Genomic DNA, 17,023 nt, shown 5'->3' on the forward strand with positions numbered 1-17,023 from the left:
CTCCCTCCCTTCTTCTCTTCTGCCTTCCTCCCTTCCTTCTTTTCTTCCATTCTTCTATCCTTCCTTCCTCCCCCCTCTTCCTTCCCTTCCCTTTCCTTTCCTTCCTCTCTTCTTCCCTATTTTGTTTCCTTTCTTTCTTCCTTCTTCCTTCCTTCCTCCCTCACTCCTTCCTCCATCTCTTTTTTTCGTCTTCCCTCCTTCCCTTCTCTTCCTCCCTCCTTCCCTCTCTTCCTCCCTCTGGCAGGTACTATATGTGCTATATTGCTCCTGGTTCCCGACAGACTGCTTAATTGATAGAGAGCAGTCCTACTCCAATTTTTCAGTACCTGCATGGCAGAGTCCATGGATATGGAACCAGGAAATACTTGGCTTAAAATCTTTGTTCTGACTCTTATTAACTTTAGGACCATGGACTTAATTTCTCTAAGACTCAGTTTGCTCATCTGTGAAGTGGAAACAAAGGTTATTTGTACCATCTACTTCATAGAGTCAATTCAAGGAAGACATTAGATAAATTTGTAAAAATATGTTGAGTTATTGCTAACAATGGTATGATTACGATTGCTATTTTGATGAGAGACAGTGGTTGGTAATGCTTATAGGCTAAGGTTTAGAGAGCATTGAAAAAGTCCCAAGATTTCCTCCCAAGTATCTTTCCCCAAATATCTCATAAGGAGTATAATGTGATGAAAAAAGTTTTCTGTGGCCTGAAGAATTATTTAGGAGATGGGCAGGGAGGGGAGCAGTGAATAGAGTACCAGCCCCTAAGAAGGATATGAATTTAAATATTATCTCAGACACTTACTAGTTGTGTGATCCTGGGTAAATCACTTAATCCTGATTGTTTCCAAACAAAAAACAAAACAGAAAACATCTAAGAGGAGGAGCCGAAAGGAAATTGAGTCTCTTTGGTCCCTAAGGAATGACCTTGGACCAGTTCACAGAGGGCTTTCTACTAAGCCCTACTAAAGGAAGGCTTTCATCAAGGGTAATGAGACAGCCATCAATATGAATACCTAGTAAGGAAATGCCCAAAGGAGAAGCTTCTCCTTCCATGAACTGAGCTTCCCTGGGGAGAGCATTCATTCATTCAACAAATAATTTTAAAACATTTACTATGGGCATGAGAGGAAATATGGAATAGCCCATGAGAGTTGAATGTAGTATCAGAAAAATATGAGTTGAAGTCCTGCCTTCAGTATATAGTAGCTTAATGACCCCTACAGAAGTCACTTCTCAATGCACCTGACAATTCTAAAACTATAAATTGCAAGGGGAGATGGCAACCTGCATTGATGGAGGGCATTTCCTCATCTGGGAGTTTCCTACTCTAATGAAATCATAGGTCCACTTCCTATTCCTTATGTTCATTCAGAGCTAGATTCTGAAGGAAATAACAAACTTTTAGTTGGGTTGTGCTTATTATATTTCCATGGGGGATTTAATATGCACACAGAAAATCAAAAGATACTATCATAATAGCATTCGAGAGCTACAAATGAAGTGCTATTTGGGAGCTGAAGGAGAAAGCTGTTCCCATCTGGGGAGTGAATCAGGGAAGTCTTCATGAAGGAGGTGATGGCATTTGTGTCAGGATTAGAAAGCAGACAGGAATTCTAGAAGGAAGGACATTCAGGCATAGGGAGCATGATGAACAAAGGCAAGGGGACAGAAATCTCACAGCAAAGTCAGGAGATGGAGAATAGTGCAGCTTGGTTGGAGCATGAAGAACTATGAAAGGGGGCAGGAAAAGATCATTTCTTAAGGCCTCTGGCTCCCCTATGTCTGAGTTGGGATTATTGGCTATATGTTATTCTCAGGAACAGAATAGAGTCTAAGACAAAGAGATTACAATCAAAATCTATACCAATAATAATACTAAGGAGCAGCTAGGTGGTTCAGTGGATAGAGTACTGAGCCTGGAATCAGGAAGACTTAAAGTTCAAATGTGACTTCAGATATTTACTTTGTGATGCTGAGCAAATCACTTAATCCTGTTTGACCTGTTTACAAATGGTTCTTCTTAGTACCCCATAGTACTTTATAGTAGTAGAAGGTTACCAAGAACACTGAGAGGTTAAAAAAATTTGGGAGGTGAGAGATGGGTATTATCTTCTTTTTCCAAGTCAAGGCCTGGATTAAAAGACATAGCTAGTACACATAGACAAGAAATTTTCCCTTTTCCCAATTTTTATTAATGCCTTTGTGTTATTTTTTTAAAATATCACAACCATTGCTCAAAAAACTCATTTCTGACCAAACCTTCCTTACAACAGATACCCTGTGGCTCAGAAGACTCAGGCAACAAGGAGATTCTGGGCTCACAGACTCAGACTCATCTGGAAATTCGGTCTGATCCCCCAAAAAAGAGACAGACAGACAGACACACACACACACATACACACACACACAAACATACAGAGAGAGAGAGAGAGAGAGAGAGAGAGAGAGAGAGAGAGAAAGAGAGAGAGAGAGAGAGAGAAAGAGAGAGAGAGAGAGAGAGAGAGAGAGAGAGTTGGAAGCAGCTTTTTTTGGTTCTGGAGCAATTCCAGGGAAATCTCTATACAAAGCTTAACTATAGCTCCTCTCTAGTCTCCCCCAATATCTGGATAACAGGAGACCTTCTAGAAAAGGTACTCATTATGCAATATGTATAATAAGGTACTTGTTGTACAATATGGATAGCCAGCATAGACCAAGTTTATTTTTGTTTTTGCCACAGACCTTGCACAAGATATAAATGCATGAATCAATACAGAAACAGAAGCCAAGTCAGATAGTCCATTGCACTCATGCTCCCTGTGGGAAACAAAAACCCCAGGTGGGATGGGTGGATAGATGTTTCCCATTCCTGTTCATCTGCAGAGCTGCAGCAGCTAGCAGGCCCCACTCTTCTGTCTGGTGGGCATGGCTTGCTTTGGTTCTTTGGCCACAGAAGTCTTGTGGGTGGTGCCCTTCTCCTCTGAGAAGGCACCATGCTGCTGTGGAAAGCTCCTCTCTCTGATAGTTAGCTCATATATGAATCCAAGCTTGAGAAAGCTTGATCCTGGCTGGACATTACCACCAAGGCCAGTTTGCCATTTCTCAAGATTTCCAGTTGCTAATCAGCACTCCAGGGAAGGGACAGAAAGGCGGAAAGAAGGCAGCCAGTGTCCAGCCTCTGTCTAGCCTGGCTGATGCTCTCCCAAGGCCATGTACTTAAACTGCAAGCTGTCACCAGTCATTGCCTGGGATGGGGAGGGAAGAGAAGTCTCCTCCATTCAGGCATCCCCTCTCCTCCCCCTACCTCCCACTTCTCCTTTGCTGGAAGAAAGTATTAAAAAAAAAAAAAAAAAGAGGTCATAAACACACAGGATGATAAACTGTCTCCACAGCTCTCATAGCCTGATTGGGTCCATCCTGGTGACTCACAGGAGTCCATCCCTCCAGAATCCCAGCGTCCAATCATCTTTTACCCCATCCCCCAGGCATAGGCATCAACCAGAAGTTGCTGTGTCATCCTGGAAAAGCACAGGCCCCCTGAGCAGGAGGCTAGAACACATGTCCATCTCCATGGGAGGGGCCCCCATTTCAGTAAGTTAGGAGTTCCCAAATCATCTCTGTAATACAAAGAAAGGCAATCAAACAAAGCCAATTCAGAAACTTTCCATCAATGTTCTTCCATGTTTGGCATTTGTAATCACCTGCCCTCTGGATTCAATATTGCTCATTGAATTTATTCTAAATTCAGTGGCCCTCTTCTTGGTGGAGTTTTAAAAAAATATTTTAATCAGAATATTTATTGTTTCAAATGTTCTTTCCCACTATGCCATGCTGTTTCTTTGCCTTGTCTGTCCTCTCTATCCGTCCTGGGCATTCTTTGACCCACCTCTCATACCTTCTCAATAAGCAGTAGCCCAGTTTAAATCCTAGGTCTGGGTCCTCCTGGAGGGGATAGCTCCCTAGCCTGCCTTGGTAACAAGATGCTCTGGGAATAGGAAAAGGAAGGGAGCTAAAGCTGAGGGCTGAGGGCCACCTACCTCTGCTGTATTTCAGATGGGATTCACACACTTACCTGTGCCCTGATGCTGCTCAACACGGACTTGCATGGACATGTAAGTGCAGATGGGGAAGAAGAGAAGGGAGACAAGGGTGGGGGAGGGCTGGTGGATAAAGGCAAAGGCCAGCATGCAAAACAAAGATGCAGGTCTGGACCAGCCCAGGAAACCTGTGTGGAACTCCTCTGTCCCCCTGGCCCAACTCCCTAGGAGGGCAGGTGAGCCTTGGCTAAAACACAAAAGGTTGGTGAATTCCCTTGGGGTGATGGGCATTGGCTGGCTCTCTCCTGGAGGTGTTGAGACAGAACTCCAGGATACAGGACTGGGAGCAGGATAGGGTATTCTCGGGGGCCAGTTCCCTATTGCTCATTGATTCTGAATCTCTTGCTCAACTTTTGGGGCAGGGGAGAGAAAGATGGTAGCCAGGGATGGCCTTGCTTAAGACATTTAAAAAAACCCAAAACCAACCACTGAGTCTCAGGCAGGTTGGAGCTTCTACTCCTTTAGAAAAAGTGGAGCCAGGAAGAACAATCTGATTTCCACCAGTAGCTAGCTGTGTGAATATATATGGACAAATCAGTTACCTTCTCCAAACTTTAGTTTTTAAATTTGTACAATGGGAATAACTGTAGCTCCTATCTCATAGGATCATTATGAAGATTAAATCTGAAAATGTAGATAAAGTACTTTATAATTCTTAAAGTACTATACAGATATTAACTATTGTTATTCCCCTCCTTTGTTCTCCTTTTCTTTCTCATTTTCCAACTCATCAGGTACCATATTTTAATGTAGCGTTCTTGGTAGATAGCTGGGAATTAGGGGACTGTGTTTTTGCCTTTCTGTGTGACCTAAGTTACCTTTCTCTGAGATTTTTTTCCTGCCTGCATATCCCTAACAGTCCCCTTGTTTGTGGTGAGACTGAGTTTCTGAGGATTGATGAGACAAGCCCCACAAGCATTTTAATGGAAAATCTAATTGGTTCCAGTTCTGAAGTCACCCCAGAACTGGCTAAACTCTCTTTAAGGCTATGAAGCATAGCATTGGTTTATTCACTCTTGGTAGGCTATAGTAGAGAACTTCCAGGAGCCTCTGATGGAACTATGATATAGCTCTATAGTCTGGTCTCTTTCTTAAGTCTAACCACCTGTCTTTTCCCATTTTCCTGCTGTGGGGCTTCTGGGCTCCATAGTGCCTGTGCACTCCATGACTTGTTTGGACAGTTGGTGCCCTGGATGGGCAGAGCTGCCACTGGCCTAACTCCCTTTACAGAGCCACGCTTCCTCATTAACTTCTTCCTCTTCTCTCTGTCTGCTCCGGGATCCCCTCTTTTCGTTATCTTGCTCTTTGCCAGGTGGTAAGTGTAGGTGGGGGGAGTGCATGTCTCTCTGTGTATCCCATCATTCCCTTCCTGCCTGTCTCTACAACTATGCTTTGGGTCAAATCACTCTTTTCCTTTGTTCCCATCCATCATGGGTTCTCCTCTGTTTCCTGAGCTCTTTTGGATTCCTCATGAGCAATTCTGGTATAAGATGTGGTGTGAAGGGAAGAGACAAATTAAGGCAAATGGAAATTTGGGGAATCCATGTACATGTAATTTGTGCATGCTGTCTCAGTCCTCTACCAATGCTGAGGTTTACCTTTAAATGTTTTAGACTCTTCCCAAAAAGGAAATTTAGGATTGAGTTAACCTAAGCCCTGGTTAAAAACACATACACATGTGTATATATACATGCATATATACACATATATGTATATAATCTCCTATGTTTAGAATGAGTCTTTGGACATGTAGAAAGATCTCTTGGCTTCAGAATCTAAAATCAGGAGACCTGGATTTCAAAAAGTGTAAGGTATTTACTGGGATAATGAGGTGGTATAATGGATAGAGCACTGGGTTTAGAATCTGAAAGACTTATTTTCTTAAGTTCAAATCCACCTCAGACATTTATCTGTGGGATCTTGGGCAAGTCAATTAATATTGTTTGCCTCAGTTTCCTCTAGGAATAAAATGAGCTAGAAAAGGAAATGGCAAGCCACTCCATTATCTGCCAAGAAAACTCCAAATGGGGTCACAAAATCAGATATAACTAAACAATAGCAAAAGGGACTTTCTAACTATGTGATCATGAAAATAAATTCCTTCTCTTTTCATTTGTTAAATGGTTTCATAATCCTTGCACTGTTTACCTTCTAATTTTGATGAAGGTCTTTGCAAGCTTTACTATCTATACAAATTTGGAGCTGCTATTATAAGTGCACATATGTTAAGTCTACTATCAGTGTGATCTGTTTGCTCCTATATTCATTTGGTTACATATTTTATCTGTCCTCATTAGGAGCTGATAGCACATCAAAGAAGTGTTAAAACCCACTAACCTTAAGTCTGGGAATAAGAATAAACCCAAAATGCAGTTCTTTACTATAAGCTCAGTAAACACTCTTCTGGTATATTAAGAGCTGCTAAACTCAGGATAAATTATTAAATTGAGAATAGAATGTTATCTGAATTACTAATTAATTGATTTTTGTAATATTAGCCAATTGATAAACATATAATGTACTTGCTAGAGCTGGAGAGTTTTTTTGAGGATAGAAGTTATGAGAAAGAGAGAATGAGTCTTGGGTTCTATTGTCAGATTGGAGTTAGAGAGCTTGTCTTGCCATTTAATTTGAGTGAGAACAATTCAACCTCAGTGATATAAATGGGATTGAGACAGCTTTCAACTAATGGGTCTTTAAAACTCTCACCCTTTTGAAAACTTGAAGGTTCTGGGTTCAAAAGTATTTGGGCTTGGAGGGAATGCCAATATTTATAATTAGTTTTCAGCCACCACAATGCGTTCATGGATTCATTCACTTCCTGCATCAACATTTATTCATTTCCTATCATGTGCAAGGTACCATGCTAGGTACTATAATGTGAATGAGGGGCAGCTTGGCATAGTGGATAGAATTTGGACTCAGTAATTAGGGAGAGCTGAGTTCCAATTCTGCTTACTAGCTGTGAGACTTATAGCAAATCACATTTCTCCACCTCAGCTTCCTCACCTGTAGAATAGGAAAAATAATATTTGCAGTACCTGCCTTTACAACATTATTGTAAAGATTAAATGAAGTAAGAAATGTGCAATGCTTTTTTGCAAACCTTAAAAGGCTATATAAATGTCAATTATTATTATTATTCTAAAGGAGGGGAGTAGAAACAGAAACTTGGGGAAAACTCTTTTGATAGTGCCCAACCTTGACATCAGGCCCTGCTTTCCTCCATCTTCCCTTTTTACCACACTAGAAAGCATAAGAGGCTGGGAGAACCCTTCCTGGAAGGCTGGGAGAACTCTTCCTGGGAGGCTGGGGTTTCTGCTTGGAGCTTTCTTTTGTTTGTAACAAAGCCTCCGAGGCTGAACCGTGATGAGGAAGCCTCCACCTCCCTTCTGGACTTCAAAATTGGGAATCAGGAATGAAGCACTGGAGGCAATTAGAAGTCATTATTGGTTATCCATTTCACTAGAGGGGAAGCAGCAGAAGGAATACTCCCAAATACCTGAAAATCCTCAAGTAACTTCTCTCAGTCTTGAAAATGCTTCCCCCCCTTTCCCAATTTCTAAGCCAATTTATCCATCCTTAATTTTTAAAAAATTGACTAATATTCAAATGAGTCTAGATCTTCTACTAATAGAGTGGATCAGAATCAAAGGACTTTACTTCCTATGTTTAGTACATGTGAAACCTTGGAAATCACTTAATATCCCTGGTTTTGGACTATATGACCTCTGAGTTCTAGTCCAGCTCTACTACTATGGACCTATGATCTTTCTTGTGACCCTCTCCATCTTTGTCAAAATTCTGCCCAAATTTTCTGTATTCTTTTTGTTTCCAAGAAAGAGAGTTTCCATTTTGAGACTGACTGGCATGTGTACAGTTTAAATCCCAGCTCTGAAATGATATACTCACGTGGCCTTGGACAAGCCACTTGTTCCCTTCTGGAAGCCTCAGTTTCCTTTCCTGTAAAGTGAGGGGATTGGACTAGATGACTTCCCAGGACCATTCTATCTCTAAGTTTTTTAACCTCCCTAGCTCAGCTTTTGGAAGAGTCAAAGATATTAATAATCAGGCACTTAGAGAATTGAAATCCAAGTCACTTTACCTTTCAGATACATATTCCCTTAGTCCAAGTGCCTTCCTTCAATAGGATGGTAACCCCAAGTGTTCCTTCAATGGGAAATTACATATAAGTACAGAGAACCAAGTCTATGTGAATATAGACAAGGAAGATCTCAGATTGGGAAGTTCAAAAGCTTCATCTTCCCTTTGGTGTTAAGACAAAGATCAATTATAGGTGGAGGTAGAAGTCCTGAGCTCTCACCAGGGTTGCTGCAGAGCCTGGAGGTGTCATGGCTCCATGTTTTCCAATTAATCCCATATCTTCTAGAGGGAAACTGGATTCTTAAGTTATTGTCAAGTAACCACCCTCCCTTCTCAGACCCTGGGGAGGATAACTCATGGAGAGTAATTCTGTAGAGTTTGCATTGTATCAAACTAAGCTCTCCCTCAGTTCCCTTCTCACCATTCTCACAAAGTTTTTATCCGCAGCACAAGGGCAGGAAAGTGAAAGGAATAGGCTTAAGAAGTTGGATATGAGGCTTTTCCACCCTTTTTTTCACCACCCTAAGGGAACTGCCTCTCTACACACCCCTGCCTATTCTGAGCCTCCTGCTCTCTGTGTTACAGAACATCGGCAAGAAGATGTCCTGCCAGCAATTCATTGCCAACCTGGATGGGCTGAATGGTGGACAGGATTTTGCCAAGGATCTGCTGAAGGTACTTTTTAAAGCCCTGGCCTTGACCTCTGTACATTCACTGTCTCCTGGAGAGGATTCCTCTTTCCCTACGCCTAAGTATCTCCCCATAACCAGAGCTGAGATCTGCACTATCTGGAAGCATGTGACAAGGCTGAGAAGAGGGAAAGGATGTTAAAGAGAGGTTAAGGATTTTATTTATTGGGCAAATTCCCATTCAAGTTATGAATATATTGGCTTCCCTTAGTCAGGGAAACTGCTCTGGTCTAGACTGCGGTTAGTTCTTTTTCTTCTTTTATAAATCCTTTTCAATGCCAGCATTCATCATCATCGTCGTCGTCATCATCATCACTGTGGATAAAGGCAATATCCTCATTGCAATCAGTGTCATCATTATCATCATCATATTTGCCACCATAACAGCAGTTTTTATAACCAGCAATTTTATAATCACCCTGAGCTATATGGTGAGAGTCACTGTCTTCACTGTCATCATCATAGTTCTCTTCGTCATCATCATCATCTTCACCATTCTCACCCTCTTCACTTTCGCCATCTGTTCCAATCACTATTATTACCGCCACCACCACCATCATCGCTATCAGCACCACTTCCACCACTGCCATAATTACCATCACCATCACTGTCACATCACCAGCCATCATCATCATCATCCCCACCATTATTACCAGGATCAACATCATCACCATTATCAACATCACCACCAACCACCAGATCTATATATCCATTGCTAATCTCTTTCCTGAGTTTCAAGTTTCTCAAGTTCTCTTAAACTCACCTTGTTTGAAATGGAACTCTTCATCTGTCCCGTCTGAAACCACCCTTGTCCCTAACTTCTCTACTTTGTTGAGGATACTACTATCCTTCTAGTCACCTAGATTTTTAGCACTGGAGCCATATCCAACTCTTCCTTTCCCCTTATCACACCCATATACAGTTTCCTATCCTCATGGATTCTAAGTCTTGTGGATTCTCCACATCTCCTCATGACTTTATTTCTTTTCACTCACAAAACCACACCTTAGTTTGGGCCCCCAATCATCTCTTACCTGAACTAGAACCATATTCCACTCCTGACAAGTGCCCTGCTTCTTCTCCTATCTATCCTATATACCAAATAGGTATGCCTAAAGTGCTATCCCTGCTTAAGAAACTTCAATAGTTCCTTTTTTGCCTACAGGATAAAATATAGACTCCTGTTGACAATTAACACCTTTCACAACCTAGCTGCAAAGCCTGACTTTTGAGACTGATTTCACACTTCTCTCCCTCACATTCTCAGTACTTCCAGCCAAATTGGTCCTGTTGTTTCCTTGCATGTCCATCAACCTCCCATTTCCAGATTCAAATCTCTCATTGCACAGGGTCCTCTCCACCCTACATACCTCCCCACATTTTATAACAGTGATTTCAAACTCAAACAGAAAGGGAAACTTTCTTGACTACATGTCGAGTTAGAATACCATAAATTGACATTATCTATGTCTTACTTGTATTTATTTTTCCAATTGTTAATCTCATTTTTAATCTTGTTCACTTGTGTTCCCAGTGACTGATGAATTTGACAGTCGCCTACCTTTCTTTAAGGTTCCATTTAAATACCACCTCTAAGAGAGCTTCCTTGATCCCTCAATCCTATTGAAATAAAACAATATTTAGTTTTGATTTTCTATGTACTTACCTGTGTGCCTGTTTCCCCCTAATAGAATGTGGAGCTCTTGAGAGCAGTGATATTTTAATTTTTTGCCTTTGTATCCTCAGGACCTAGCACAGTGACTGGCACATAGTAGGTATTTAACATATATTAACTGGAATCACCAACTATCACTGAAATCCATTGTCACCATCACTATCACCATCATCACCATCATTATCATTACCATTATTGTCACTGCCACCATCACTATGATCATTATTGTCATAATCACCACAAGCCATTATGGCCAGCACCAAGAAGCATTTATATTTGTTGTTATGGTACCAAATGAGATTCAAAATCCCTGAACCTGCCCTTGAGGCATTTTGAATCAAAGGCAAATCAGTGGTGAATCCAAATGAACATAGAGGGAAATGACCTTGAAGAAAACTATTTACAGAGTCTGCCTGACTTGGCCAAGGCCTTCCTCACACAGAGACTTTCTTTGGACTCAGCTGGAGGGTGAAGAATGGCTTCAACTCTTCTGGACTCTTCATTAGTGCTCCTTTTTCTTCTCCTTCCAGACACTATACAATTCCATTAAGAATGAAAAGCTGGAGTGGGCCATGTGAGTAGTGTTTGTGGCCTTGGGTGAGTGGGTGGGAGGGTGCCTGATTGAAGTGGAGAATAAGTCCCTTGGGGCTCATTTCCACTTGTAAAAAGACAATATCTAAGGTCCTCAATGTCACCCTCTTCCTTCCCAGTCTCCTAGATCTTTCCAAAATTGAGAGTAGTAAAGAAGCAAAGGGACTGGGGTCATTAAGTTTAGAAAAGAGAAAATTTAGACATCCGAGTATTTGGAGGGATTCTATGGGGAGGGCATTAGACTTGTTTAGTGAGGATACTCTGGGGAGGGCATCAGACTTGTTTAATCAACAAACTAAGACAAAAATTTCAGAGAAGCAGATTTTAAGAATATCTTCCTAACAATTAATGCTGTCCAAAAAATGAAATGGATTACCTTCAGGAAAAAGTTGGTGAAAACATCACTAGAAGTCTTTAAGCAATGGACAAGACAACTTAGCATATTATGGGAAAGTTTCCCTCAGACAAAATTTGTACTAGATAGCCACTGAGTTCTTCCAAATCTAAGTGTGTATGTAGTATGTGGGACACACCAAAGAGATGAAATGAAGAGAAACCAATTTGATAGGAAAATGAGTTAGTACACTAAGTCTGGTGTGCTGCTGGCTTCTTATTTTTCATAATCACCGCCAGTCATCATGGCCAATCATCCCAATATTTGCTACAGTATCCAGGCCCTGCCTGGAATTTAGGGTCTAAAGCAAATTGATAGTGATCCAAATGATCCCTCTCTATCTCAGGAAAAAAAAAGTCCTTGTGTGAAATCCTTGGAGATCTCTCCTTGATTCCCATTTCATTGGTTTTATTTAGATGAAGTTCAACACCTCTGGTGACCACACTAATAATGAGAGTTCCTAAGATTCTTCTCACTTTTTGTCCTATCAAGTATAAGGACAAAACATCTCACTACTCATATCTCTCAATTGTCCTATCCCAGCCCCTCAATGAGGCTTCTTGCCTATAGTTTGCATTTAATTATTTACCTTCTTCCACATCCTTCATCTCAAATAGAGAGAGAGGGATTGAAGATCTGGCCTGGGGATCCTTTGATCCAAGATCCAAGATCCATGATCCTTAGAGATTTAGGGGGGAAATCCAAAATTTTGTGGCTATCTGGTCAAAGATGGAGATCAGTATCAAGAGATCAGAAGTCATCAAGGATCTATGATAGAGGAATCAGAATAGGAATTAGGAATCAGAGCCCCTTCATGTCTTGGAGAAACTGTCTCGTCTTCCAGGATAAAGAATTAAGATGAAGGGTAAGGAAGGTTTACCTTGATCTTCTGGGGCCCAGAAAATGGACTAGGGATAAAGGGTATGGGGTGGGGGCTACAGATTTCCCCCCTCCCCTCAGGGTGTGTGGGGGAGGCAGGGGCCATCTTGTGGTCCCAATCCCTGTGCTTCCCCAGCGATGAGGAGGAGCTGAGGAAGTCATTGTCAGAGCTGGTGGACGACAAGTTCGGGCCTGGGGCCAAGAAAGTGACCAGGATCATAGACGGCAGCAACCCCTTCCTGGATATTCCTCAGGCGCTGAACGCTGCCACCTACAAGCATGGTGTGCTCACCCGCAAGACCCATGCTGACATGGATGGCAAGAGAAGTGGGTACTATTCCCCAGGGCATGGTGGAGGGGGGTGGGGAGAAGAGGATTTGGTTGGACAATATTGGAGATAACTCTCCCTGGGCCAGCTCCCTGAGGGAATACTGGGGGATGGTCTGAGTTTTATTTTTATTTTCATGGGTTAGGTTGATGGCCCTCAAAATCCCTCACTTCCTCACCACCTCCACTCTCTATTAGCACAAAAGTGGTGAGTTGTGTATAGAGAATGGTGCTATGGCAATGCGTATTCACATCTATCATCTGAGAGGTAGGTAAGGGGAAAGGAATTATTCTCCCCACTTTACAGAGGAGAAAACTAAGGCTCAAAGAATTGAAGTGACTTGTATTGAAGTAGACTTGTTGAAGGCTACAGAATGAGTTATAACAGAGCTGGAACTTGAATTCAGATCCTGGTTCACTGTCTATTCTGCTAGACTGCATATGATCTCCCTAATTCGCCCATTTTAAAAAAAATCCAAAACTCTTATTCTATATTCTATGCTGTACTATTTCTGAAGAATAATGAGTTCCCTGTTCAACTCATCCCCATTCTGTCAAGCTCAACTTCCTTTGATTTATCCCAAAGTTTTCAGTCAATCCCAAACTCATTCCAATTATCAGTATTAGGATACTCTCTTATTCCCTTGTATATCTGAATATTGGCTCTGTTCATTGTCCTTCTCAATTTGTTTTTCCCTAAACTGAAGAGAGCCTTACATGCTCAGATTGTGTTCATCATCCTGAGCTTCTTTCCTCAACCAAAGAGCACAAGGAGTCCTTGTTGGGGGCCTCATTGGGGCTATCTTGAGTCTCTGGGACATTTTTTTTGGAATGGGGCCACTAGTATTTCTGGTGACACTTTCTGAGGTCAGAGAATAGAAGGATAATAGAAAGAGCCTTCTATAGATATTTAGCCTTTGGAAGCATGAGAGCTGCCATCCCTTTGGGTCTGAGTTGACCCAAGCTGTGTTTAGGGACAAAGAGTGCACTGAGGAGTTAATTGCTTCATTGTTATCCCATTTTTCATGGTTTTACTCGCTGTTAAAATTTTTCCTGAGAGCCCAATCTGGCTAGTGGTTGTAATGACCGCGTATTTAAAATCAGCCGGAGTCAGGAATTCAGGTTAAGAGGAAAATCTTCAATATTTATTGAAGTGAAGAGGTGAATAAAGATTGCAATAGCAAATATAGGCAAGAAAGATTGTGATAGCAAATATAGGCAGTTGCGACAGGAAGCCAGCTAAGAGAGAGAGACGCGAGCCGAGCCAACAGTGGCAATGGCAATCCCAAAAGTCTCTCCTCCCCTTCCTTTTCCACTCCCCTGCCTCCACCCACCAAAATCGTCATTTCCTATACAACACATCAGGACTTGCACAAAGAGTGGGTGGGGGCCATTCTTTCTCCAAGCTTATATATTAATAGAGTATGGTCCAATTACTATTTAGCCTCATGTGCTTGGGACCTCAGTGCATCAACTCAAGCCTCAGCCCATTACAAGTGGTCATTCCAAAAAGGAAGAGGGATGGGGGTAATTCAGTCCCTGGAAAAGTTTAAAGAAGTCTTTATTATTAGTTTTATCTTGAATCCCTTTTTGTAGCATCAATCTACTACCCTGGATCACCTTAAGGTGCGGGGTTCTGGGGTTATGTCCTTGTGGATTTCTTTTCTAAAAAGATAATTTCTATGTCTAGCCTATATTTGGGCCTGCATATGAGTTAGTGACAGAGGATGTGAAGTGGGGAGAAAATGTGGGTCTGTTTGTGAACAGTAACATACTTTATCTGATTCATAATTCAGGATGAAATTGTACAGTGCATGGGGAATGAATAGAGGAAGTTCATAGATACTCATTCCTTGTCTTTTCTTCTAGCCCCCCGAGGTCGGCGAGGATGGAAGAAGTTCTATGCGGTTCTCAAAGGAACCATCCTTTATCTGCAGAAGGTATTATGAGTCGTCACTGAATTGGCTCTCATCTTAAGGCTGAACCTGTAGTTTCCATTAATCTGTCCATTTTTGGAAAGAAGAGGAGGTAGTTCAGGCCATGAGCTATAGGAAGAAGTAGAACTACTGTAATCACTTGAGGATCTGGGGAAGAAAGGGGAAGTTTGGAGAGTTCCCCAGAGGCCTAGTATTATTCATTCAACAAAGCTTTATTAAGTAACTGACTAACTCTAAATGCCTCCAATTCTGACTCTAACCTTAACTCTAATCCTAACTCTAACTTTAACCCCAACCCTAATCCTAATTTACTATGTGCTAGGTGCTAGATTCTAGGAATTCAGAGACAAAAACATTAGCTTTGATTTCAGCTCCTTTACAACATGTACATGTATAGATAAATTTAAAACAGAGGAAGTATGTACAAAATCATTTCAGGGGTCAGGACATTAGCAACTATAAGGATCAAAAGGACAGATATCCAAGCCTCAGTTTTGAGGAAAACCAAGGAATCTAAAAGGCAAAAAGCAAGGAATGAGCACCAGGCATGAAGGATGGCCATTCAAAAGTGAAATGTCACATGAAAGCAACAAGTAGATTTGGTCAAAATGTGGATTTAGTAGTGGGTAAATCAAACTGAAAAGACAGATTGAAGCCATATTATGAATAATTTAAATATCAAAGAGAAGTCATCTGCCTGTATCTAATCCTTTAACTGAAAGAATAATGTCCCTTGGGCTCTAGTAAAGTTGATGGTAGGGTCAGCCAGATGGCACAGTGGATGGAACACTAGGTTCTTGAGTTAGAAGGACCTGAGTTCAAATCTAGCCTCAGACATTTAACACTTCCTAGCTGTGTGATCCTGGGGCAAGTCACTTAACCTGAATTGCCTCAGGAAAGAGAGAGAGAGAGAGAGAGAGAGAGAGAGAGAGAGAGAGAGAGAGAGAGAGAAAGAAGAAAAAGGAATTTTAAAAGTTAATTTAAAAAAACTTGGTGGTAATTAGGTCAGTGACTTCTCTACATGACCACATTGATTTTGTAGCTGGTATAAACTAACCAATCTCTACTCATTTGTCTAGTACCATCTTTCTTTGGTGAGAGAAATAAGGAAGTATGTGACATTATCTCTGCCTTTTTTTCTCCTAACTTATTGTTGAGAGGCCTTAGAAGTAATTTTTTTGGGAACTCTGCAGTTGGGGAAGGTCTTAAGAAGAAAATGGGGACTGAGCAGGACTTTAAAGGGATGGAGTTTGAGAGAGAGAGGTGGGGGGGAAGTTTTTGCAGATTCATGGAACTCTTAGAGTGGTGGGAACTTATTTAATGCCCTTACTGGCTTAGTTAAAAACTTAAGTTTAAGAGTCTCTCTATGGTAAGGGGGAGGCTAAATTCTGAGTGTGTTTGGGAAAGGGTTTATGGGAAGGGTAAAAGAAAAATCAAATACTGCCTTCCTCCCACAAATTCCTCCCTTACTCACTGCACCCCAGGATGAATACAAGCCAGATAAAGACCTCTCAGAAGTGGACCTGAAGAATGCCATTCGTGTACACCATGCGCTGGCCACCAGGGCCTTGGACTATAGCAAGAAGTCCAATGTACTGAAGCTAAAGACAGCTGACTGGAGGGTATTTCTCTTCCAAGCACCGTGAGTGTCTTAATTTGGTGTCAGAATCCTATGTCCTCTGACTCAGGCATGCCAAAGAGAGAGTAGAGAAGGGCTAGAAGGGAGTTTGTCATGAATATATGTGTTACTGATCTTGGGACAAGGTCAATCTCATAGAATTGTGGGGCATTTACCATTCTTTAAGACTTCAGACAGCACAACCCAGTGCATACATTTTTTTTTTAAAGAAAAAACCAAACCTTGGTTAATTTTTTAAAAATATGGATGTCACTCTCCATTGACTTCCTCAACAAAAGAACCCTTCCACAGAACAAAGAAATTTAAGCAAAACAAACCAGGATTTTGGCCATGTCTAATAGATTGCTCCCACTTCCAACTCTGGTACACCACCTGTCTTCTGGGAAATGAGAGGTCTGTTTCACGGCCATTTCTCTGGAGTCAAAACAGATCACTGCAATGATCATAGTCCTTGTATGTCTCAGTATTATTTCCTTTTGTGTTAGTGTGGTTATTGGGTACATTGTTCTTTTCTTTAACTTCATTCTGTAGGAGGCTATATTAGTCTTCCCATATTTTTCTGAATTCTTCATATTTTGGATTGTCTAGTGCTCAACACAGCATTAAATTAGTTAATATTATGATGGCAAGGCAATTGGGGTTAAAAACCTCAAAGAGACTTCACTGGATTTTCTCAGTTTTTCTTTTATCAACATACATGGTAGATCAA

General features: G+C 41.4%; 1 protein-coding gene across 2 annotated transcripts in view; it reads left to right on the forward strand.

Moving 5' to 3' along the window:
* Positions 1–17,023, forward strand: part of PSD2 (pleckstrin and Sec7 domain containing 2) — a 70,909-nt gene that overhangs the window by 48,367 nt on the left and 5,519 nt on the right. Inside the window, exons 7-12 of one of the 2 annotated variants that reach the window (XM_051978535.1) lie at positions 4,036–4,094; positions 8,769–8,858; positions 11,078–11,121; positions 12,548–12,738; positions 14,608–14,678; positions 16,160–16,317. In XM_051978535.1, coding sequence (XP_051834495.1) covers positions 4,036–4,094; positions 8,769–8,858; positions 11,078–11,121; positions 12,548–12,738; positions 14,608–14,678; positions 16,160–16,317 — 613 coding nt within the window. Of the gene's footprint in view, positions 1–4,035; positions 4,097–8,767; positions 8,859–11,077; positions 11,122–12,547; positions 12,739–14,607; positions 14,679–16,159; positions 16,318–17,023 lie in introns of both variants that reach the window. The other variant, XM_051978534.1, reaches the window with a different exon arrangement.

The sequence above is a fragment of the Antechinus flavipes genome, chromosome 2 (genome assembly GCF_016432865.1).
Source record: "Antechinus flavipes isolate AdamAnt ecotype Samford, QLD, Australia chromosome 2, AdamAnt_v2, whole genome shotgun sequence".
In the NCBI taxonomy this organism is placed as follows: Eukaryota; Metazoa; Chordata; class Mammalia; order Dasyuromorphia; family Dasyuridae; genus Antechinus; species Antechinus flavipes.